At 37.2% G+C, this 25,839-nt stretch overlaps 1 protein-coding gene across 2 annotated transcripts in view; it reads left to right on the top strand.

The window, feature by feature from the left end:
- The window catches only part of CYFIP2 (cytoplasmic FMR1 interacting protein 2), a 2,832,302-nt gene that overhangs the window by 2,651,210 nt on the left and 155,253 nt on the right, over positions 1-25,839 (top strand). For both annotated transcript variants that reach the window (XM_044069335.1, XM_044069334.1), the window contains one exon: positions 5,971-6,118. In XM_044069335.1, the coding sequence (XP_043925270.1) occupies positions 5,971-6,118 (148 nt within the window). The remainder of the gene's footprint in view (positions 1-5,970; positions 6,119-25,839) is intronic.

Below are 25,839 nucleotides of genomic sequence, written 5' to 3'. Positions count from 1 at the left end.
TTATTTAACATATTAACCCTTATTGATGAAGTCTTTCAAAACTTCTTCTTCTTCTTCTTTTGGCTGCTCCCATTAGGAGTCATCACAGTGGATCATCTGTTTCCATTTCTTCCTGTCCTCTGCATCTTGCTCTGTCACACCAACCACCTGCATGTCCTCTCTCACCACATCGATAAACCTTATTTTTGGCCTTCCTCTTTTCCTGTTACCTGGCAGCTTCATCCTTAGCATCTTTTTCCCAATATACTCTGCATCCCTCCTCAGCACATATCCAAACCAACGTAATCTTGCCTCCCTGGCTTTGTCTCCAAACCTTCCAACCTGGGCTGACCCTCTAATATACTTTTTCCTAATCCTGTCCACCCTTGTCACACCCAGTGCAAATCTTAACATCTTTAACTCTGCCACGTCCAGCTCTGACTCCTGCCTTTTTGTCACTGCCACTGTCTCCAACCCATATAACATAGCTGGTCTCACTACCCTCTTGTAGACCTTCCATTTCACTCTTACTGTTACTCGTCTGTCATAAATCACTCCTGACACTCTTCTCCACCCACTCCATCCTGCCTGCACTCTCTTCTTCACCTCTCTTCCACACTCACCATTACTCTGAACTGTTGATCCCAGGTATTTGAACTCATCCAACTTCGCCACATCTACTCCCTGTATCCTCGCCATTCCTCTATCCCCCTAGTCCTGCTGACCTTCATTCCTCTTCTGTCTAGAGCATATCGCCACAAAAATAGATGGTAACAATATTTATACCTAATGTTTATAATATGATGTATTTTACTGGCTATATCAAAAGTTATATTTTATTGTTTGCCAGCATTCAAGTACTCACTTTGTTTGTTGCTAACTTAAAGCATCAATTTTGTTTTATGTGAACATTGATGAAAGTTAGTGCATTTTAATTATCAGTGCACCCCTCTTCCCCCCATTTCTTACACATAAGGATTTTCATATCCAGGGAAGTAAATAGTGTGGGAAGAAATAGCCAGGGAATTGTTATGGCTAGGCTTGTATAGGCCCTAGGGCTGATAGCCTAGTACCAACCTATGCACCTATGAACCTATATGTGTCATTTCTTATTATGAAATGAGTGAAATTATAGGTTAAAAACAACAAATTCACTTATTGTAATTAATGTTTACAAGTTCTGTTTTCACATTTATAAATTGCCATTTTATGGCATATACTGGAAGTTTTTAGATTTAAATGGCAACATTCTATTTTGTATAATCAGAAGAGGTTAAACTGAGTGATTATTGTCAATTTAATACTATTTGTTCAGAATGTGATTGTTACATTCTGTGACATTCCTAGTTCAGGCTTCTGTTGTTTCCCTTGAACAAATTTGTCAGTTTGGTGTCGTGTATAAAACATTAGTTACCTTTGTAACATCTTAAGTATTATGTATGGTCAAGATGGGTTACAAAACCACAATTCAAGATAAAGCAATTATATGACTTGTTATGCACATTTACTTATATGAGAACATCGTCATGCTTCCCCTTGATGTTCAATTTAGTATATGTCATTTATGACAAGTTAAAAGAGGATATTTATTATACACAAGCACGTTATTAAACTGAGTGTCTATTGTCAGTTTAATACTATTTCTTCAGAATATTATTGTTACATTCTGTGACATTTCAAGTTCAGGCTTCTATTGTTTTTCTTGAAAAACTTTGTCAGTTTTATGTCATGTAAACATTAGTTACCTTGGTAACCGCTTAAGTATTATATATGGTCAAGATGGGTTACAAAAACTACAATTCAAGTTTAAAGGAATTACATGACTTGTTATGCATATTTACTTATATAAGAAAATTATTAAGTTTCCCCTTAATGTTCAATGTAGTGTATGTCATTTATGACAAGTTAAGACAGCAGTGTTATTATACACAAGCCCATGTTATTAAATCCTGTCTTTAATATCTAAATTCAGCAGACTGCTTCATCTTATATGACAATTATATATTTTATGTCTAGATTTACTAAAATCATACATTACATAACTATTATGTGTGTGTGTGTTTTTTTTTTTTGGCTGTTGCTTAGTTATTTGAGAGACCACAAGCTGTAATGCTTATTCTTAGCTCTTTCCATGCATGTTTATATAGTCCATAGACTTTAAATTTTGAGACCCTTCTAGTTCCTTATTTGTTATAAGTATATTTCCATCCTTACATACACACACATATCAGTACTTCAAGCACGGGCAGCAATGCCCATCCAGTTTTGCCAGAGTACCTTTCACTAGTTCATGTGGTGTGTTTCCAGGCTGTTCTTAAAATATCCAAACCAATATTTGTCCTGTTCCATTTTACCAGCCTGTTCCATGCAGTGGCCACTCTGCCAGTAAACCACTCAACACACCTTCCATTCCCACAGATATTGCCACGAAGGAAATCTGATGACTCTCTAGCACTTCCCAGCAACCCCAAACACCCCTAGAATCAGCTTTCCCTATGTGCCCAACACATCCGAGCAAGCTCACCTCCCAGACCACTGCAAAGGTTACTGCACAAGACCAAGTGCTCTTAGTCTTTCATGATAACTCAGACTTCCACTCTTATGTAAGTCCTTAATGTGTTTAGACCAAAATACATTTTAAATATAAAATTGCGCTTATTATTTATTTATCAAGAATCAACTTAATGAGCTAAACAAAGTGTTAGGAGACCATCAATATGTGTACATGTGGTTTAAAACAGTTCTTTTATTATATATATATATTTTTTTTAACACCAAAAACTTAATTGCCGAGAATCATCTCAGAGGGTCCTCAGAGCCATTAAGCATTATCGTCACTCTGTCTCCGTTACCATAGCAACCTGGTAGCATCCGTTTCTCTTAGTGTGTCTGTGTACTGCATAACAGAGGCTCACGATGCACCTGAAGCAAAGCTTCATGTCACTGCAACTTCAAGCCTAAATTCCCTCCCTTACAGCGAGGCAGCAGCCAGGAAAAGAATGGAGAACAAACAGATTAAAAAAAAAAAAAAATAAACTCCCAACAAGCCACCACAACAAGAGATAACACATTCTTCCAGCCTTCCCACCTCTCACTCAGCAGATGTATAAACAAACTATTGTCTGCCAAAATATCCCAAATCACAGTTTTATCCTCCCCCTTCCCCTGGATGCAGGCTAAAACACCCAATGTCTCTTCCTAATACACAAGCATCAGTAAACCTTGATCACAAGCTGCAACCCACAGCTTCCTGGAGACAAAAACGGCAACATACAACAGCTGCCAGACACAGCTGCATCCACACACACCATGTCAGGCGTAATAAAACAGCATTCAAAGCTATGATACCTGCCATAATTGATATTAACTATGTTTAGACAGAATAATAATGACATTTGTACTAGCTGCCAGACATGGCTACATCCACGCACACCATATCAGGATTGATCAAACAGCACTTGTAGCTGTGATACCGGCAATAATTGATATTAACTATATTTTGACAGAATAATGATGACATTTGTACTAAGAATGACATTTCTAAATCATACTTTAACTGTAGAAGGCATTAGTCTCCATGACAGCATTTTTTTTCAAAATACTCTACTGTTACTGCTATTATATATGATGTTAATTTGTTACATTTGAGTCTGAACTTTGATGAATGGTACCTTGTTGAATTATTTAATTACTTAAATTATTATAAGTAAAAAACAATGAAGAATGAACAAGATAAGTATTCATTGAGTTCAAGTAGGAGAATAAAAACTTCTATGTTTGTATTATATGTTGCTTTGTTTGGCATATATTGTTGTTGCTGTGTCTTTCGGCTTTTCCCGGTTAGGGGTCGCCACAGCGGAACTCCTGTCTGCTAATGATTGGCAGTAGATTTTTACGTTCCGAGTTGCCAGCCCTGACGCACAACCTTCAACGAAGGTATGCACATTCACGCATGTCTCCACGCAGAAGGCGCTCTAGCTGAGAATCGAACCGGACAGCGTCTTACTGTGAGGCGACAACGCTACCGCAGCACCACCACCGCAGTATATAATGTAAATAGTAACCCATCTTGACCTACCTTTGTTTGTGAAGAATTATTGGACTCTTTGAATATTCTGAATAAATCACAACTGTTTCTCGGTTGTTTAAGAAGCCGTCCTTTTTTTTTAAATAAAAACAGATGACAAGTGATGTACCATATCGGCTGATACTTTGAGAGATATAGTCGTAAGAGTTATTTTTTTAGGACAGCTATCTTTGAATCAGTTTTTTATTTCTTCTTTCTAGCATCAGTCCAAGGATTTGTTTTTTTTTTCTTTTAAGAGTAGGAGCCATCCATTCCATTTCTTCTGGGATAGACATTATGTTGCTGTTTTTGATGAATATAGTAGCTTCTTCTAAGTCATTAAAGGTTCTTTCATCTCATTGGCAAAAAGTATTTTTATCTTGGCTGGAAAGGCCAGCTGTGCTTTAATGTTGTTTTGTTTCAACAGTTTTATTATTGGCCAGACTGTTTTTCTTTGTTCTAGTATACTGAAAGAATAATCATTGTCAAACCTTATCAGGCATTGATTGTATTTTAAGGGTGATTTTCTCCAAGCAGATTTTAGTATTAGTTCCTTGTCCAGAAATGAAAGAAATTTTATAACTTTAGATCTAGGTGGAGTATTTGTTGAGTTAGAAGCAGGTTTCCTCAGTGCTCTATGTGTCCTTTCAATTCCAAATGAAAGTCCCACTTTCAAGTATAAAAATTCAGGAATCAAGGTTGTTAAGAATGAAATAATGTCTCCTCCTTCAGTGGTTTAAGGCAGACCAAAGATCCTTATGTTGTTTCTCCTTTCCCTGTTTCCTAAGTCCTCTATTTTGTTAAGCAGCCATATATTCTGTTTAGGAAGAAATTCTTTTTGGAATTCTTCCTCTTTGAGTCTCCCTTCAGTGTCATTTAGAGAAGTCTCTATATTTGTTATTTTTGTATGGTGTTGCTGTAATAGTTCCCTAAGAGTATCAGTCTGTTTTTGAGAATTTAATTTGAGGTTTTCTGACTCATTTTTAAAGCCATCCATCTTCAAAGATAGTTCCTGTAAGGTAGATGTCATTGATTGCAGTTCTTTTTTCAAAGCAGCATCTGGATGAGAATTCCTTGAGTTGTTCATATTCAGTGACTCAATATATATCCAAGTTACCGGACAGGAAAATTTTTGAACATCTCCACCAAAATTGATATCTATGTAGTTTAGTAGTTTATAGAGTTCTGGCGTTTTAAACATGAAAATAATAAAATTTTCCTATATTATTATACTAGTTTAATGAGCTCTCAAAATTCACTGCTCTCTGTTGGCCATCTAGGCTCTGCCCCCCCGTAATTATATTATATTATATTATATTATATTATATTATATTATATTATATTATATTATATTGTATTATATTAGATTGTATTACGTAGACCACCAACACTCTGTCAACTAATAATTTTGTCTACAGAGTGTAGTTTGCTTGTCTGATAGATTGAGTGGTTGGGGGGATGGGTTGTCATGTGTGTGTTTCATTGAAAGGAGGAAGAGCATTTGGGTTAGTTAGCTCTTGGATTTAGTGTAAGAAGTAAGAAGTAAGTATTTGTATGAGTGTGTGTGTTAGAGTTAGAGTAAGAGCTAAGGTATGTGATTTATTTCGTGCTGTATTTCTTTTGTAGGTGAATATGATAGATATGTGTAAAACGCACACACATATTTCATGCATTAACCTGGGAGTAGTTCTTTAGTTTAATACAGTCAGGCTTATCTGATTTGCTTCTAAGTGAAAATAAATCCTGGCCTTCTCACCTGTAGTTTGCCAGTCTTGGGAACAGAAAAGTACTGTGTATAATGATTTAGTTGTTAAAGCATGTATTTTCCTAGTGGTACTTACTAAGAGGGACTTGACTTTGGCATGAGCCTTCAAAGTATCCTAGATGTCCAATAAGAACTTGCTTTGTAATTTCTCGTTGTCTAGGCAGTGCTTTGGCGATGGCTTGAACTGGGCCGGATGTGCCATTATAGTTCTTCTTGGACAACAACGAAGATTTGATCTGTTTGATTTCTGCTACCACCTTCTGAAAGTGCAGAGACAGGATGGCAAAGATGAAATAATCAAGAATGTGGTAGGTGATACAATCCTTTTTCTCAGTGTCATCTGTTAAAATGTTACAGTAATGCTTGACTTATAACGTGATATGTTATTTGGCATGACTGTATGCAGCAAAGGAAGATCCTGCGATTAAGCACTACGTAAATTGGCAATCTCCACCTATATAAGTAGACAGCATTCGAATGGGTGAGAAAAGTTGGTATGGCAGATTTAAGTTGGGGTGAAAATATTGATTTCTGTCTGTGATTATTTTGGTGACTGGGTCCTTGTGACTTTTCCAGTTTACAACACTATTTTTCTGTGTCATTTTTATCCCCATGCCTGCTGACCATCAAGCCTCCCCCTACTGGACATGAACCAATTCATTCCTTCATTCGGGGGGGGGGGGGCTGTTTCAAAGACGCATAATGAGTATAGCCATCAGGAGATGCTGTCATGCAGGAAGCAGTTTGGTTTCTTTGTGCCCCTGCTCCCATACCAAACTGGACATAAGCTATGGTGCATTTCTGTAAGCACTAACTGTGCTCCTAGGTGGCAGGTGTAGACTTAATATCACAGAAGGACATTCAGTGCTGTGCATATAACATGGGCATGCTGCTAAGTACACGACCCCCTGAGAGCTAGTCTCACTAACATGGGAAACATCAAGTTCTACAGCACTGCATAAACCTGCAGTTGTACTGGTGCAGTAGTTGACTGCCCCCCTTCCCCTGAATGAAGAAGCTCACTACTCATTTCTCCAGCAGGTTCTTCCAGCTTTCGGTCATCTATTCACAGTGAGGGCTTTATCCTTGTATGCCACAAAGCTGGGTAGTTTACAATACCTTTATCCAAATCTTCTAGTATGGACATTTTTCAGAGCATCTCATAAATGTTCATAGGTTCATAGGTAGGTACTAGTATATTTTTTTGGTTATAGAGTTTGTTAATTGTTGCTTAAATGTCTGTTGAAACTGTTGTCTCCCTGTTCTGAGAGACTGCTTTCCAATCTGTCTGCAAATATACAGAGCTGAGTATATGTTTTGGTTTTAGAGTTTGTACTGTTAGTTGTTGCTTAGATCTCTGTTGAAACTGACCCCCCCCATTTTCTGCCTTGTCTTCAGTTGGTTTAACTGGTTTGTACAGCTTGTGTGTTATCTAACTCAAGGATCACTTGCATAAAATTTGACCTGTTAGTAACAGCCTGCATTTAATTGCTGGAACCTGTGTTCTGAGTGACCTTCCAGACTATCTGCAAATATACAGAGCTGAGTATATTTTTTTGGTTATAGAGTTTGTTAATTGTTGCTTAGATCTCTGTTGAAACTGTTGTCTCCCTGTTCTGAGAGACTGCTTTTCAATCTATCTGCAAATATACAGAGCTGAGTATATTTTTTTGGTTTTAGAGTTTGTACTGTTAGTTGTTATAAGGAGATGAGGTGCATGGCAAAGACAGGTGGCGAAGGCTAAGGATAAGGCGTATGAAGAGTTGTATGAAAGGTTGGACACTAAGGAGGGAGAAAAGGACCTGAACCAATTGGCTAGACAGAGGGACCGAGCTAGTAAAGATGTGCAGCAGGTAAAGGTGATAAAGGATAATGAGGGAAATGTACTCACAAGCAAAGAGAGTGTGTTGAGCAGATAGAAAGAGTACTTTGAGGGGTTAATGAATGAAGAGAATGAGAGGGAGAGAAGGTTGGATAATATGCGGATAGTGAATCATGAACTGCAGTGGATTAGCAAGGAGGAAGTAAGGATAGCTATGAAGAGGATGAAGAATGGAAAGGCTGTTGGTCCAGGTGACATACCTGTGGAAGCATGGAGGTGTTTAGGTGAAATGGCAGTGGAGTTTTTAACTAGATTGTTAAATGAAATCTTGAAAAGTGAGAGGACACCTGGTGAATGGAAAAAAAGTGTTTTGGTACCGATTTTTAAGAATAAGGGTGATGTGCAAAGCTGTAGTAACTACAGAGGGATTAAACTGATCAGTCACAGCATGAAGTTATGGGAAAGAGTAGTGGAAGCTAGGTTAAGAAGGGAGGTGATGATTAGTGATCAGCGGTATGGTTTCATGCCAGGAAAGAGCACTACAGATGCGATGTTTACTCTGAGAGTGTTGATGGAGAAGTACAGAGAAGGTCAGAAGGAGTTGCATTGTGTCTTTGTGGACTTAGAGAAAGCATATGACAGGGTGCCTAGAGAGGAGTTGTGGTATTGTATGAGGAAGTCACAAGTGTCAGAGTAACGGATGCATTTAAGGTGTAGGTGGGATTATATCAAGGATCAGCTCTGAGCCCTTTCTTATTTGCAATGGTGATGATGGACAGGTTGACAGACGAGATCAGACAGGAGTCCCCGTGGACTATGATGTTTGCAGATGACATTGTGATCTGTAGTGAGAGTAGGGAACAGGTGGAGGAGACCCTGGAGAAGTAGAGATATGCTCTAGAAGAAGAGGAATGAAGGTCAGCAGGACTAAGAATATGTGTGTGTGAATGAGAGGGAGGATAGAGGAATGGTGAGGATGCAGGGAGTAGAGGTGGCGAAGGTGGATGAGTTTAAATACTTGGGATCAACAATTCAGAGTAATGGTGAGTGTCGAAGAGAGGTGAAGAAGAGAGTACAGGCAGGATGGAGTAGGTGGCGAAGAGTGTCAGGAGTGATTTATGACAGACGAGTTCCAGTAAGAGTGAAAGGGAAGGTCTGCAAGAGGGTAGTGAGACCAGCTATGTTATATAGGTTGGAAACAGTGGCATTGACAAAAATGCAGGAGTCAGAGCTTGACGTGTCAGAGTTCAAGATGTTAAGATTTGCACTGGGTGTGACGAGGATGGACAGGAGTAGGAATAAGTATATTAGAGGGTCAGCCCAGGTTGGAAGGTTTGGAGACAAAGCCAGAGAGGTAAGATTACATTGGTTTGGACATGTGCTGAGGATGCAGAGTACATTGGGAAAAAGATGCTAAGGATGAAGCTGCCAGGTAACAGGAAAAGAGGAAGGCCTAAGATAAGGTTTATGGATGCGGTGAGAGAGGACATGCAGGTGGTTGGTGTGACAGAGCAAGATGCAGAGGACAGGAAGAAATGGAAACAGTTGATCCGCTGGGGTGACCCCTAACGGGAGCAGCAGAAAGAAGAAGAAGAAGAAGACTGTTAGTTGTTGCTTAGATCTCTGTTGAAACTGTTTTGTCCCATCCACCCTCCCTATTTTTGGTTTGTAGTTTAAATTTGGTGGCTTTTGAAGTTGCCCACCCCACTGTAGATTTGATCTGGGACACTCCCCCAGTCCCAGCTCTTTACCACATTCTACCTAATAAACGCATTCTGCACTTGCTTTTAGTTCTTTTTAATTTAATTGCATTTTTTAAACTGTGTTTGGTCTAATATTGCTACATACTCGTGTGCTTGCTTGCACTGCATGTGAATTGTTTTTACTACTGTTTTTGCTACTTTTCTGTAAAAAAAAAAAAAAAAACTGTAAGCCTGTTTCCTACCTTTCCTGTAACTAGTGTTCCACATACAGATTTGCTTTTGAGCCCCCCAAGCCTTTCTGTGTTGGAGGGAAGCCTTCTAGCTTATCAGTGGAGTGGTAAGCACTAGGTAACCTGTCTACCACATAAGGAGAGGTTCTGGCCCAGAAATTGTAGTTATTGGCCGTTTGGGCAATCTCTTCTATCTCTCTCAACTTTCTGATTTGAAAGCCTGCATTTGCACTTGTTTCTGTCGTGTAACTCGTCTAGTGCAGATAGAGATTCTTAGTTTTAGCACTTACATTTGCTTATTCGTGCTCAGCATTTGTTCAGAACTTGTAAGCGCTAAATAAGCTACTAATTACTATATCGCTCAATCTTCCTCATCACCTAGAGGAAAACAGTTTTTGTACTTACTTTTCTCACTTGCTTAGAGAAAAACAGCTCTTGTACTCACTTTCCTCACTTATCTAGAGGAAAATAGTTTTTTATTCAGGCATTTCCAAGGGTCAGCTCCCAGTGTTCTCTCCTGTCTATCTGATGAATCTGGGCATCTTGAGGCAATGTAGAAATTGCCTCATGTACACAGACAACCCTCTCCTCCTACCACCCAACACTACAACCTGTGAGAGATGCACTTATCTAGCCAAATTGGAGGTAAAACTCTCTCTAACCAAGACTGAACTTGATAGTCTTGAGGAGAAGGTAAACATTTGCACCACACCACACTCATCACATAGTCTCACTAAATTTACACCACCAAAATCCACACATAGTAACACAAAAACATTCACAGAGGCTCTCAATAATAATCTGTCTAAGCAACAGAGACCTCCAAAGCAGAAACACAAGCAACCTCCATCCCGCAACACAACCCAAATGACACATAGCCCAAAGACTCAGTGTGCCACTCAACCACAGCCAATAAGGCAAAACAACATACCCAAAACACTAGTCATAGGTGACTCTATAGTCAGGCACCCTGATGTCCCACTTACCAGGCTAAACAAGGAGAAGGTTACTGTCAGCTGCCTGTCGGGGGCCAGGATCCGCCACATAACCCACGCACTCAGGTCACTCCACAACAAGTACAGATATGACTCTGTCATTGTCCATGTTGGTGTGAATGACCTGATATGTACCTCCCTCGACTACATGAAAAGAGACATGGAAGAGCTCTCCAATCTTGTAGCCCAGGCAGGTATGACCCTAGCCCTGAGTAGCATTCTGCCATCACCCAGAATGATACCGCAGTACAAGGACAAAATGATTGAGTTCAACACTTGATTAAGCTTCTGGTGTCATTCTAAGGGAATCCAGTATCTGTCTGCTTGAGATGACGTGGTCGACAGACCACGATGCTTTGCCACAGATGGCCTGCACCTGCCGCCCCTGGGATTCCGGATACTAGCTAAGGCTCTTGCTGCCCCTATAGTGCCTTTTTTAGGCAAGGTTCAAATAACAAATTCACCACCGTACCATTAACAGGCAAGCAAAAACTGAGGGTAATCCTACTCAATGCTAATAGTCTAAATATCAAAATGCACTCACTCGAGGCACTCCTTAAAATGGAGAACATCAATATCTGTGCAGTGACTAAGACCTGGTTCAAGGCTTCAGAGAGCACCCCTGCACTACCAGGCTATAACTCATACCACACTTTTCAGCTATGTAACCTGGACTGAAACACCAAAGGCGGACAGTGGCAGAGGAAAATAACTTTCTTGGGTGGCGTAAGCCAGGGAACCTTGTTGGCTGGGCTTGTGTAGGCTCTTGGGCCAATAGCCTAGTACCTACCTATGAACTAGGCTATTAGCCCAAGGGCCGAAGTAAGCCTAGCCAACAAGTTTCCCTGGCTTACGCCACCCAAGAAAGTTATTTTCCTGTGCCCCTGTCGAGCAGAGCCACAGAAGTGATCCCGGGGTGTATTTCCTATTTCCCATCCACTCATCAAGATTTTTCTTGAAGAGTGCTAATGAGGAACTTTGCTTGACATAGATGGGTAGCTTGTTCCAGAGTATAGGAAGTCTCTGGGACAGGATTCTATCCCTCCAGCATTTCCTGTTTATTGTGGAGACAAAGATTAGGAACCCAGAGCATGTAGCTCGCAGGGATTGGGATTTCTTTAGGTGTAACATGTCCAATGGCTCTGGGTTTGACGTAGCTTTATATGCTAGGTAGAGATCACCTCGGAGTAGGCAATATGCTATGGAGTAAAGCTGGAGTTTTTTGAGATGGTCAGTGTAGGGCATCTGTTTGAGGCCAGTAATCTTCTTTATGAGGTACTTCTGTGGCCTTTCCAGCTGCTGCAGATGTTCCTGTGAGGTACATTCCAAAAGGGGCATTGTACTCTATAATGGATCTAATGAGTGTCGAGTAGAGGGGAACAATGACCTCTTTTTTTCCTGGATGAGAACCCTTTTGTGATGAGGTGTGCCATGTAGAAGGATTTCCTGACTGTTGTGGTGATGTGATTATCAAAGGAGAGACTAGTGTCCACCTGGGTCCCAAGGTCTCTTATCACACATTTGGCATTAAGTTTTTACTAAAGGGGATGACAATGTACTTTATGGCGTTGATCTTGAGGCCATGGGTCTGACACCAGCCATCTGTCTCAGTGAGGCTCTTCTGTAGGATGTCCACATCATTTGGGGACTTGACTATGGCTCGTAGTTTGCAGTCATCTGTGAACCTCATTAGCCAAAGGCCTTCTGTGTTAGCCTGTACTTCAGATAAGTAGATACCAAACAGGAGAGGTCCCAGGACTGAACCCTGTGGTACTCCATTTGCCACTGGTTTGAAGTCATATTTGGAGTGTGCAACTTTTACAGTGTGGGTTCTGTCAGTGAGCCAGTTGGCAACCCATCTTGTGACGTAGGGATTTATAACTAGTTTAGTGAGTTTATCTATAATTCCAGAATGGGGGATGGTGTTGAAAGCCTTGGTGAGGTCAAGATAGGCTGTGTAAACCACCTTACCCTCATCTACGGCTTTGGCGACTGCCTCAAATAAGTCAATCAGGTTCAGGAGGCATGATCTGCTTTTCACAAACCCGAATTGGGTGGGGTCCAGAGTTTGGAGGTTACCAATGTCTTTGTTTATGAGTTCCATGATGATACGTTCCATGGCCTTACAGACCAGGGTCGTCAGGCTAATAGGGCGATAGTTCCCAGGATCAGTGGTGGCTCCCCTTTTGTGGAGTGGGATAACTGTTGCTTTACGCCATTCACTGGAGACAAAGTCTGACGTAAGGCTATGATTTAACGTGGTGCTTAGGTGTGGAGACAGTTCATTCTGAAGTTCATGTAAAACGCAACCTGGGATGTTGTCTGGTCCCATGGATGCTGTGTTTTTGACTTTAGAGAGTGCAGCTTTTACCTGCGTAGTTGTGATTACAGGGACTCTGCATTCTTCCTGTATAGATATGGGCCCTTTAGAGGGTGAGAGGGTGTAAAGGTAGCACTGAACCTATCTGCCATGATGTTGGCAATATCAGTTGGTTCTGTAGTTTTCATGCCATTGTGCTGTAAGTCAGAGCAGATCTGGGTGTTGCCATTGAGATTCTTGACATAGCTATAGAATGCTTTGTGGTTGTCCCGAGAATCAGTGGTAATTTTGTTTTCTTAGCTAGCTTTGGAGGATCTTATAAGGATCTCAGCTTCTTACTGAGGCTGACCACTGAGCTCCTCCACTCATGGGATTTTACTCACTTTTGCAACAGTTTCTTCCTTCTGTTGTAGAGTTTGTTTATGGCAGGGGACCACCAGATTGGCTTCCTTTTTTTGGAGGATAGCATTTTGGTTCTGTTTGGGATAGCATGATCCATGTACCCGTATAAGTGCTTATAGAGTGCATTTGTGTAGGATTTAGCAGTCATAATTGTATTGTCCATCTGCATCGATGTCATGAAGTTCACCACTTCTATCTTAAGAAGCATGAAGCTGGCTTTGGAGAAATGTTTTACCATGGTTTCCTTAATGGGGGGGGTGGGGGTGGGGGCGGGATGTGGATATCTAGGGTGATTTGCTTATGGTCGGATCTGACCAATGAGAAGCTGACTTCAGGTATGGAACACTGGTCACTCATGTTGGTAATGACTAGGTCTAGGATATTATTGCCCCTAGTGGGGTGTGGATAAGTTGATCCTGGGCATTGGAATTTATGAATTACAGAAAGCGTTGAGCAAAGGAGTTGGTACATGAGTAGTTTTCCCAGTTAATGGTGGGGTAGTTGAAATCGCCCATTTATTAGGGTATTTGGTTGAACCCTTAAATTTTCCAGTATATCAAGAAAAGAGGAGTGGGAATCTGGGGGCATGGTGGGAGATCTTTAGCAAGCTACAATTTGGATTGCAGTTTTTCCCAGAGTTAGTTGCACTTGGATAACCTCGGATGCATTATGCTGAGCAACTAGCCTGGAAATATGGATATCCTTAATGAATATGGACACACCTCCACCTTTGGTGTTTCGGTCCAAGTTAGATGGCCGAAAAGTGTGGTATGAATTATAACCTGGTAATGCCGGGGTGCTCTCAGGTGCCTTGAACCAGGTCTCAGTCACTGCACAGATATCGATATTCTCCATTTTAATGAGTGCCTCAAGGGAGTGCATTTTGAGATTTAGACTTCCAGCACTGAGTAGCATTACCCTCAGTTTTTGGTTGCCTGTTCCTGTTATGGTGGTGAATTTGTCATTTGAACCTTGCCTAAAAAAGGGACTATAGGGGAGCAAGAGCCTTAACCAGTATCCAGAATCCCAGGGGTGACAGCTGCAGGCATTTCTGGCAAAGCATCATGGTCTGTCGACCATGTTGTCTCAGGCAGACAGATACTGGATCCCCTTAAAATGACACCAAAAGCTTAATCAAGTGTTGAAGTCAATCATTTTGTCCTTGTACTGCGGTACCATTCTGGGTGATGGCAGGATGCTACTCAGGGCTAGGGTCATACCTGCCTGGGCTACAAGATCAGAGATCTCTTCCATGTCTCTTTTCATGTAGTTGAGGGAGGTACGTCTCAGGTCACTCACACCAACATGGACAATGACAGAGTCATATTTGTACTTGTTGTGGAGTGACCTGAGTGCGTGGGTTATGTGGCAGATCCTGGCACTCGACAGGCAGCTGACAGTAACCTTCTCCTTGTTTAGCCTGGTGAGTGAGACATTAGTGTGCCTGACTATAGTGGCACCTATGACTAGTGTGTTAGGTATGTTGTTTTGCCTTATCGGCTGTGGTTGAGTGGCACACTGAGTCTGTGAGCTATGTGTCATTTGGGTTGTGTTGGGGGGGTGGAGGTTGCTTACATTTCTGCTTTGGAGGTCTCTGTTGCATGAGCAGATTATTATTGAGAGCCTCCATGTATTTTTTTTGTTTCTTTGTGTAGATTTTGGTGGTGTAGGTTTAGTGGAACTAAGTGATGAGTGTGGTGTGGTGCAAGTGTTTAACTTCTCCTCTTGCCTGTCAAGTTCAGTCTTGGTTGGAGAGAGCTTTACCTCCAGGTTGGCTAGATAAGTGCATCTCTCACAGGTTGTAGTGTAGGGTGGGAGGAGGAGAGGATTGTCTGTGTACATGAGGCAGTTGCTACATTGCCCCAAGATGCCCAGATTAATCAGATAGACAGGAGAGAACACTGGGAGATGACCCTTGGACATGCCTGAATAAAAAACTATTTTCCTCTAGACAAGTGAGGAAAGTGAGTACAAGAGTTGTTTATCTCTAAGAAAGTGAGGAACATAAGTACAAAAACTGTTTTCCTCTGGGTAATGAGGAGGGTTGAGTGCTGTAGTAATTTGTAGCTTATTTAGTGCTTACAGCAAGTTCTGAACAAGTGCTGTGCACGAATAAGCAAATTCAAGTGCTAAAACTAAGAATCTGTATCTGAACTAGACTAGTTACAGGAAAGGGGGAAAACAAGTGCAAATTCGGGCTTTTAAATCAGAAAGTTGAGAGAGATGGAAAAACTGCTCAAACAGCCAATAACTACAATTGCTGGGCCAGAACTACTCCTTATGTAGTAGATAGGTTGCCTAGTGCTTACCACTCCCACTGATAAGTTAAAAGGCTTCCCTCCAACACAGAAAGGTTTGGAGGGCTCAGGAGCTTACAAACAGTCCTGGATACAGCAAATCTGTATCTGGACTAGACTAATTATAGGAAGTGGGGGAAGCAAGTGCAAATGTGGGCTTTTATAGATTATATTTGTAAGTTCTTTGGTCAGAGTATATGTTTTGAACCTTGAAAGAATTGTGTATTCACATAGAAAATTACATTCAGTTCTAAATATTATTATTTTCACTACTATTAATATGCATGTATAAAGTACTCTGGTGACAGTTTTGATCAAAGTACCACATATATAGGGGCGTGGCCAAGATGGTGAGCAGTTAACAGTGTTGTTTTTTGCTTTGCTGCATTTTAACATCTCTGACAGGATTTTTACTAAAAAACTCAAATTGGACATTTCAAAACTTGATGGATTTATAGTTGAGCATCTGCTGAAAGATTTACTACAACAAAATAACAAGTTTGAAACTCTTTTAATTGCTTTTTCCTGTCAAGAAAACTAGAAAGAACTAATTGTTGAGTGAAAAAAGACATAGAGGGTATACTAAGTAACATCATTGAGGTATCTGTAAAGACAGATAAATTAGAAAGCAAAATGGACAATTTTAAAGTGGAATGTAAAAAACAAGTTGAAGTGCTAAGTGAATCTCTTACACAACAATACTCTTCAAGTATAGAAGACGAAATGTCTGATTTTGATGGAAGATTACTTGAAAATGAGCATAACACTAAATGTCTTCTGAAACAAAACAACTTTTACTGAGAAACAAATAGAAGACTTGGAGAACAGATCTAGAAGGAATAACATCAGGATTTATGGGATTCCTGAAAAAGAAGAGGGGGCAGTATGATTCAGTTCCTTAATACCTAGCAGCCTAAAACTTTGAACTTGCCTAAAGCCTTTTCCTTTGGTATCAAAAAGGCACATAGATCACTTTTCAACCCATCTTTAAAAAAACTCACCTTCACCAAGGTCAGTGATTGTTGTAAAATTTTTCTCAAATCAAGGTAAGGTTTTATAAATGAAAATGCTATAAGATTTGGCAATGACCAATCAACATTAGTGATGTCAAAGAAAAAAGCATGTGTGCCAATTGTTAAAAGCTTAAAGGAAAACAATATTAAAGCACAAATCTTGTTTTCAACAAAAATACGGATTCACCTTCCTGAAGGAAAGAAGATTTTTAACACCGTGAAAGATGCACTGGACTTTATATAGAAAAATAAAATCTTAGAAAAAACAAAAGAATTGGACTGGAATCTATCAACTTCTTTGAAGAGAAATGCAGCAGAAGATGGTTGGTTAATAAAAGACAAAAAACAGTAAAAAACTGAAGGAAAAATGCAAGGAATTCTTATTAATTTAAAGAAGTTATTGAATACTTATGAACAGGTGCTGAATAATACTTTTTACAAGGTAAATTAGTTATTTTTTTTCTTCCCCTACTTCAAATAGTTACTAGTTCCCCTTTTTAAAATGTTAGAATTTGATTATTTTAGCTATATATGAAATTAAACTGTTTTATTGTTATTTAGAGTTTAAGAGATTAAACTAGTCATTTTATTAAAAGTTAATCATTATTATGATGAAACTTATGTTAGTTGGCACACTTTCTGATATATTGGCATAACTGAGTAATGTACTATTAAATATAATACAAGATGCAACAAGTGACACTAAGGAAGCATGTAATGGTAACATTCGGGGTTGTAATGTGCTGCTGACAGTATACTTGATGTGCAGTAGCACACAGGAAAGTTATGCTATGTTATACGCAAAGTATAAAAAATATAGTTTCTTACATATATAAAAGTTATTGGAATGTTATGAAATAATTAGAGTAGCATTCACACTTTTACAAGTTAAACCTGGGTTGCACATAACTCGTTCTTTTAATGACAGCCTGCTTTGTATTAAACATGTCATATAAATAGCGCTCACTGAATCATTAAATGTTATTTATTTAAATACAATAGGTTTTTAATGGTTAAAATACTTTGATTTTTTTTTTTATGGTTTGGAGGGGTTTGAGGGGTTGATGTGTAATGTAGAGTTTGCTTGGATTCACTTGTGAGCATTTTTATGTGAATTGTAACTGATGGACTGTTCATTTTCAAGCCCTTATCATGAAAACCAGCTTGAAACAACTTAAGAGTCATGAAAATGTTTGTGATGCTGTGGCAGTTCTGAAAATTCTAAGAACTATCCAGTTTAGTTCTTCCTGTCTAAAAGTAAATAATCATCATATTTTGAATAGTATACTAAGACGTCAGTGAACACAAGTCAGATAATAAGCAAAAGACACTGAATTGCATTCTAAACCACTGTCAGTTATTAAATAGTTCTGAATGCTTGAATTATACCAAAAGGATAGTATATATACTAGCCTATAAAAAAAGACACTTCTGATAAAAAAAAAAATAGGATTGTGTTTGTCTGCTATTGTCTCTTTTTAATGATAACAAAACTTAATATCTCAGAACAATTTATTATGGAAAGTTTGAATCTTAAAAGGGAAGATTTTTCAGATGTTTGTTCAGATACTATTAGACATAGCATTTAAGGAAAAAGTAGGACTGGTTGTTACAGAAGTACTAGATTAAAGAGTATCAAATATATAAGGGTAAATATAAATGATCTATTATATGATATTCTTCACTAGGATTATTGCTAAAATATAAAACCCATGAATATACAAACAGAAATACAAAGAGATCAGAATAAGTAAATATATATATATATATATATATATATATATATATATATATATATATAGTTAAAGAATATAAATATGTATACAAGGGTGGGAGGTTGGCTTAGCGGTTAAGGTGTTCACCTAATAGGTACATGTTGCCTGTGAGTTTTGATTCTCACATACGGTAATCGGCTGGGCTTGGAATGGCCCACAAGGGCAGTTAGCCTGCTGCCAATTCAGGAACTTAAGTTTCTGTGAACAACTTTACATATAGTAAGTAAAATAAAAAAATGTAAAGTCATCTAACTTATAAATTAAAAATATGAAAATAACAATTGACTTCCTTCCTATAGTAGACCATGGAGATAATGTAAGGTACAAGGAAAGATGATTGTAGTGATATTCAGTATGGTCAACTTATAATAAAGATTCTAAACAGCTGTTTAACTTTTCTTATTCATAATAACTCACTGACAGCCTTTTTTAATATGAGGCATACAAAAAATATGAGACACATTAATATGAATCAGAAGCATGAGCTAGGCAGTGTTAGCCTAATGAAAAATTTGACAGGTAGTTCGTTCATCCTTTTCAACAAACTAGGAATACATTATTCCATGGTAGAATGTGTTAGGGTTATATCATTAGGTCATTTTTTATTTGTTTCAAAAGTTTTTGTTCCACAGCTGAAGATTTTATATAGTTATATATAAAATATACAAGTTCTCTACATAGTTGTGATTTCATTGTACCTGTTTTTTTTCTCTCTTATATAAATATCTGATTTTAATGCATATCTATTAATATTAATGGATTGAATAGTCCAGTAAAAAGGGGGGAGTCTATTCAAATACTTGCACTTACAAAAAGTTCAAATAGTACTTCTGCAGGAAACATATTTATTTAATAAAGATGTAAATAAACTTTCATTAAAGAATTATTGGTTTTAGCAGGTTCTGGCTTTCGAGCTTAAAGAAGAAGCAACCTCATTTTATAGAAGAACTCACCAGTAATGCCTAAGTACTTTGAAATGTTTTTTTTTTTTTTTTTTTTTTTTTTTTTAGTGGTTTGAAAATAAAAGATACCTATGTTGATAAAAATTGTATGTTAAGTATTGTTATAACTGAGTGGAACAGAAAACTATATACATTGGTGAACTGTTATTGGATTCCAGGGGTTGGAGCTAAAGATGCACAAAAATACTTAAACAGTATAGCCTATTACATGAAAGGTGAAGGCATAATGGCTGGTGATTTTAATTGTATTTTATCAGACAAAGATTCCACTGCCGATTGAAAGCTGAGATTACCAGCGTACATTATTAAAATAAAAGGATTTGAAGATTGATATGTTAAAGAGATCAAACATTTCTAGAAATAAACATGCATGGAGAAGTATTTGACATTGTCCTATGGGATTTACTAAAGGCTTACCTAAATAGAAGAGTTACAAGTTGGTATATTAGTAGAACATAAAGGCCAAAATAGACACACCAAAGTTAAATCTAAAACCAAATCACATTATCAGTCAGTCTGAACTTAAAAACTTAAACACAAAATATGTTGAAATTCTGAATCATAAAGTTTCAATAAACCTGAAAAAATTAAACTTAAGAAATGTTCAGTAAATCCTTTAAGCTTGCATAAACTTGCTCTTAGATCAAAGAAAATATAAATATAATACAATACACATATACATAATAAAAAAGAAAGAAGAACAGGTATTAAAACTATTCTTGAGGGCTTTAAAATATTTTATGAACATGTAAATAATAATTAAACTAACCTAGATAATGATGATATAGTTGAAACTTTTCAAAGGGAAATATAAATAATAAAATAACAAGTGAACAAATAAAAAAAATGATAGACCATTCACTTTAACAGAAATAAAAGATCAAATAAAAAAGTTAAACAATAATAAGGCACTGGGCTTAGATGGCCTTATACCAGAACTATATAAAATACTACCAGATGATGCAGCTAAAATATTAAATAAGGTCGGTAGAGAAATAAAAACAGCTGCTAAGATCCCCCATCATAGAAATATTCCCTTATATCAGCTATTTTAAAACAAGATAAGGATCCTACAAAGTGATCATCATAAGACCCATTTCACTTTTAAATGTGAACTGTAAGATGTCTAATTAACAATGATCAAACTGGGTTTATTTTAAGTAGTCAGGTGCAGGATAATATAATAAGAATATATGCATTATTAGAGTATGTGGGAGGGTGGTCTAATGGTTAAGGTGTTTGCCTTACAAACACAAGGTGCAGGGTTTGAGTCTCACAAGGGATAATTGGCTAGGCTTAAAATGGCTCACAAGGGCAGTTAACTTAGTATGAACCTATGATATGATACCTATGATAATATGCAAATAAAAATAAAAAATAACTGTCTATCATTAGTTTCAATTTAGATAAGGCTGTTGACTCAGTTAATTGGTCATACCTATTTAAAACAATTGAAGTGTATAATTTCTCACCGGAGCTAGCTGCATTAATTTCTAAGTTATGCACTCTAGTGCTTATGTTAAAATAGGTACTTTTCTTTCTAATTAATTTAAATTACAAAAAGGCCCAAAACAAGACTGTCCGTTATCACCTTTACTTTTTGCATTAGCTGTAGAACTTTTTGCTAATAGTATTAGATTCAATAAGAACATTAATGATATCAAAATAAAAGAAGATTTCAAACTAAAGCTTCAACTCTTTGCTGATATTTTACTAATAATAGAAAATATAGAAAATTCATTAGAACATATAATTAGTACTGTGAGTCAGTTTGAAGAAATCCCAAACTTAAGATTTAATCATAATAAAACAAGTGCATTATTAATTAAAAAAATTTAAAAAAGTCATACAAAAATTATTCTAACTTCAATTAGAATAGCAATCAAATGAAATATCTTGGTAATAGCATTACTAAATACAGTCCTTGGTTTTGACTAGAATATCTGTGGTATTACATTGAGATGAAATGGCTAGGCTTGAAATGACCTAGCCTAGTAACCTCCTATGATCCTATGTCTAATAGCAAAGAAATGATACAAACAAACTTTCAACAGGTTGTTGATAAAATTTTACTTTTAGTCACAAATTGGAGCAAATTCTTCTCTATCATGGAAGAATGATTACTGCTTATTAAGATGGTAATTCTCCCTAATATATTGTTTGTCTTATAATCTTTAGTACTATCTCCTACAAAAAAATGATAAAGAAGATAAATAATATTCTACTTACGTTTTTGGCATCCTAATAAACCAAGAGTTTCCTTTGATAGGCACAGAAAAGGTTGGGATAATGGTGGAAAAGGATTCATTGATATTCAGTTGTATGCTACTTCATTGATTGTAAAAGTTATAGCATTATGGATAAATTCATCGTATGATTCAAAATGAAAATACATACATCAAGAAATATTATTAGTAAATAACAAATATATCAAAACCAGTCATAAACAAATATCCATAATAGTTTTATCTGGTTATTAAAAGATTTTTTTGCGTAAATGGAATTACACCCTCTTTTCAAATTCCCTATTTAAATAACATTATTTCCTTTTCCAAATGGTCACATATTCTAACCATTGTATTAAAGACTTAATATTTTCTGTGTTTCCAATTGCATATAGAAATGACCACTTAGAAACCTATAACTAATTAATTTACAGGCATTGATTCTTAAACGCTACTGATATAAATATTGTTGAAAATGTAAGGTCCAAATACAATCAATATTCTAAGAATCGGTTAATTTTACAAATGTTTGGAGGATTTCTGAACACAGAGATTAATAAGATATTTAACCTTGAAAAGAAATAGTTCTCCAAATTATTGAAATTCTTAATAAATGTTGATAATAATGCAATGAAAAATAAATCATATTTGTCACAAATTTATAAAATTCCTAAGTTAGATTTCACATATCTGGACAATTCCTATTGGAACTACTTCACAAAAAATAATGAAGACTTCTCTGGGGAATACAAGAAAATAATAGTAAAATGTACAGATAAAACTACATCTTCATTATACTGGAAAAATTTTACTTGGAAATTTTTACACAGAACTTTTGCAGTCCTGACAAAATTGCAATTGTGGATAAATCAAATAGAATTAAATGCTGGAGATGTGATTCTGAAATAATAGCTGATTGCACACATATGGTATATGAATGTGAAGCCATCTCCCCTTTTTTGGAAAAAATGTAATAACTTCATTCACGTACTCATGTATGGTCAGATAGATGTAATATTTCTCAATCTTTAGTTTTATTTAATGTTCCAATTCATGAGATAATTCCAAAAACCCAAGTGCCTCTCTTTTGTCTATTCTGGCTATAGCCAGAAAATTAATTACTAAAAATTGGAAAAGTAAAGTTACCCCGTCTAATGTTGAATTTATTAGTGTTGCAATTATTCTGATATTACACATTCATATAAATCTTAGCTTAAACTTAAAGACTTGCTTGAAAAATGTGTTATTTTTGATATGTATAACTTTGATGTATTGATCAGCTATGGACATATGAAAATAGTTATTTTTTGTTTTATAATTGATTTGTTTATTTGTTGTTTTAAAACCAAATTTAAAACATTTTAAAAATGCCACATATCACTAATATTTTAAAGCAGTGGTTAATTTGATGAGCATATGTTTGTCATTTTGTCAAACATTTTTGGACAGAATTTAAAATGTAGCTATTATCCAGAAGACCTCATGAATGTGACAGGGCAGCTGGCATTTATTTTCAGTCTGAATTGTTCTGCATGCACTTTATGAACAAATTTGTCATGGTAGATTAAGAAAAATCATTAAATTCCTATTCAGGAGGCGGCATTGTTAAAATGTTAAAGGTTAAACATTGCAGTCCACTGGAGTATAAGTTAACATTTAATTTGACAGTGGTTGCCTTGCTTCTCTGTGTGGGATTCGTAAATACCCAGTATTAATAAGCCCTGTTCCTTAGCCTACACATCCACATATCAAATTTCTGAATCATATAGAAAGAAAAATGTCAGCATTAGACAGCAAAACTGAATGTATGTGGGCCACTAGCAGTAGTGCAGAGGTTTTAGATCTGACTTTACCACTGATGTCCCAAACATGTACAGTGAGGCCATAACTGGAGATGCTGGAAGGCTTGATTGAAGTTTAATGGTCAGTGCAATCCCATCCTTCTCAGGATGAGGGAGAAAAGGACTAGAGCCTGGGAAGGAGCTTTTGATGATGCCATTTGAATGACCTTCCCAAAGTGCCACACTGTGGACAGCATGAACACGTGTTGGTGGACATGGGTGATACACACATAAGAAAGGTTTGTTGCAGACTCTAGCCCTAAAATATGTCAGAAGGATAAACTGGATTGACAGATACAAAGGTAACATCTGACCCCCCCCCCCCAAATTTGTGATATCTGTGACTTCTTCCTGAAAACTAAGAAGTGTACAAGAAAAAGTGAGCATATGATAGCAAAAGACAGTGATGGAAAAAATAATACCATCCCCATGCAGCAAGTGATTCATAAAATAACAAGAGGTATATGTACATCAGTCTGCAGCTGATGTCCAACTAAGCAATGAACTCTGATGAAGAGTGGTACACACAGTGAGAAGCAGAAAGAAAGCGTATTATTTGCAGTGCAAGTAACTGCTACTGTGTTGCATCACAGAGATGTATTTGGAACTCCAACCCATAGCTGTAAGCTGCTGCAGGGTGATAACACTGGTAGTGATACTGCTTTAGGCTAAGGTACTCCTAGATGTTCTCCAGTAAGAGTACTTCTGTAGTATCTTTGATATATGAGTTATTTCCTGCAAAGAATATGACAGCTGGCCAGCTTCCAGAGCTTCAGGGCACCTTCCATGTGACCAAACTGATAGCTCAAGTTGAGCTGACTAAAAAGAGAAGTTTGGCACCAAGCCTTTCATAATTTTTCTGTCACTGAAGTATGCTCCTCTTGCAGTCTTTTGAGGATCAACAGATGATAGTACTTTATATTGCTGGGCAGATAAGTTCCTTTTGGAGGAAAGAGACTTACACATTAAATTGTCATGTCAGTAATTGAACTTTTTCTGTGAAAAAGTAGTTTTAAAGTTAGTATTTTTTTTATCGACTGTCGTGTGACCTTTACTTACTTTCAAACAGCATTACCTTTTTACTTTAAAAAAAAAAACATGTTTAAACTATTTTAAAACTACTTTTCTGAACTAAAAGTTTTTTTTGTTTTTCTTTTGGGGGCCAAGATAAGTGTTTAAAGTGCTTTTAGGTTGGAAAAGTTACTTCTTTACTATTTACCTGTTTTACTGACTACTGCTGCCAGGTTTCCTGGGGAATCAGACATCTTTTTCAGCTTAACCATGGAGCAACCTAACATTACCTTGGTTCTTCCTTCTTCCAGCCACAAAAAGAAGAAAATTAATGAACAGTCTTTGCCACCACAGCAGGCTGCTAAAGTGCCTCAGCTGCAGATGGTGACTCTCCTGTGGACATTTCTGGTTCCACAGACCAGTCATCATTTCTGTTGGCTCCCTCTGGTGTATTCCTACACCAACCATGGGCCAGGGGTTAGATACTTCTTTTGCCACTGCTGGAGTGCCCTTGGTGCCAAAGGAGAGATGCTTTTGGCAGCTCTGACAGCAGAGAAAAGGAATACATCTCTGCTTAGCCAGACTGCAATGCTTATCCATACGGAAGTTTTTTTTCTAGCAAAAGAAATTCCTGTCAAAAAGAAGCAAAAATTTAGACATATATCTTTTCACATTTCATCAATTTGGCAGGATTGGTTTATTGGGGTTGGTTCGGGGTTTATTTCAGGCCCTTGACCCTTCCAGTTCATCTGCTTTTGTTATGAGAAAAGGGGATTCTTCATTTTCTGAAGAGGTTCATGAAGGGACAGATTCTGTTTTGTCAAGATACAACAATATTATTGATATATAGATGATTTAAGTTTTATAAGCAAGGGTGGTAAAATGAGGTTAGTTGTTTTATAAACTATTTACAGAACAATAGGTTTGATTTATCATTTGATGGAGGAATATCAATGATTAGTACTTTTTTTTTGGATATCAAGTTACACGGAAAGGTTGGACAACATATACGTACTTGTATATATAGAATGGAGGCAGTAAACAATTCATTCTTATGTGGGGAGAGCTGTCATCCCGCATATTTGCTGCCTTCATTTCCATATGGAGAGTTTTTATGAATATGTACATTATGTAGTAACTATATGGACTTCCTGAGAGAAGCAAGATTAACAATACAAATGTTCTTAAGTGGAAAATATGACGAGTTTGAGGCTATGAATGCACATGATAATGTAACTATCATACCTAAAATGATCTTTCTTTTATAAGTAATATTTTAAATATGAAGAGCTGAATAATATGCTTAAAGCTAAAGAAGAAATATGTTTTATGGCATATAATATGTGTAGAGATATATAGTGGAAATGGTTAAAAAATATTGGAGACTTTTAATTTAAAATAGTACATTTTTAGTGATATGTGGTAGTCCTATA

Source organism: Protopterus annectens, chromosome 4.part0 (genome assembly GCF_019279795.1).
Source record: "Protopterus annectens isolate FY-2018-M chromosome 4.part0, PAN1.0, whole genome shotgun sequence".
In the NCBI taxonomy this organism is placed as follows: Eukaryota; Metazoa; Chordata; order Ceratodontiformes; family Protopteridae; genus Protopterus; species Protopterus annectens.
The sequence above is the reverse complement of the archived record's forward strand: the minus strand, read 5'-3'. Positions and strand labels throughout refer to the sequence as shown.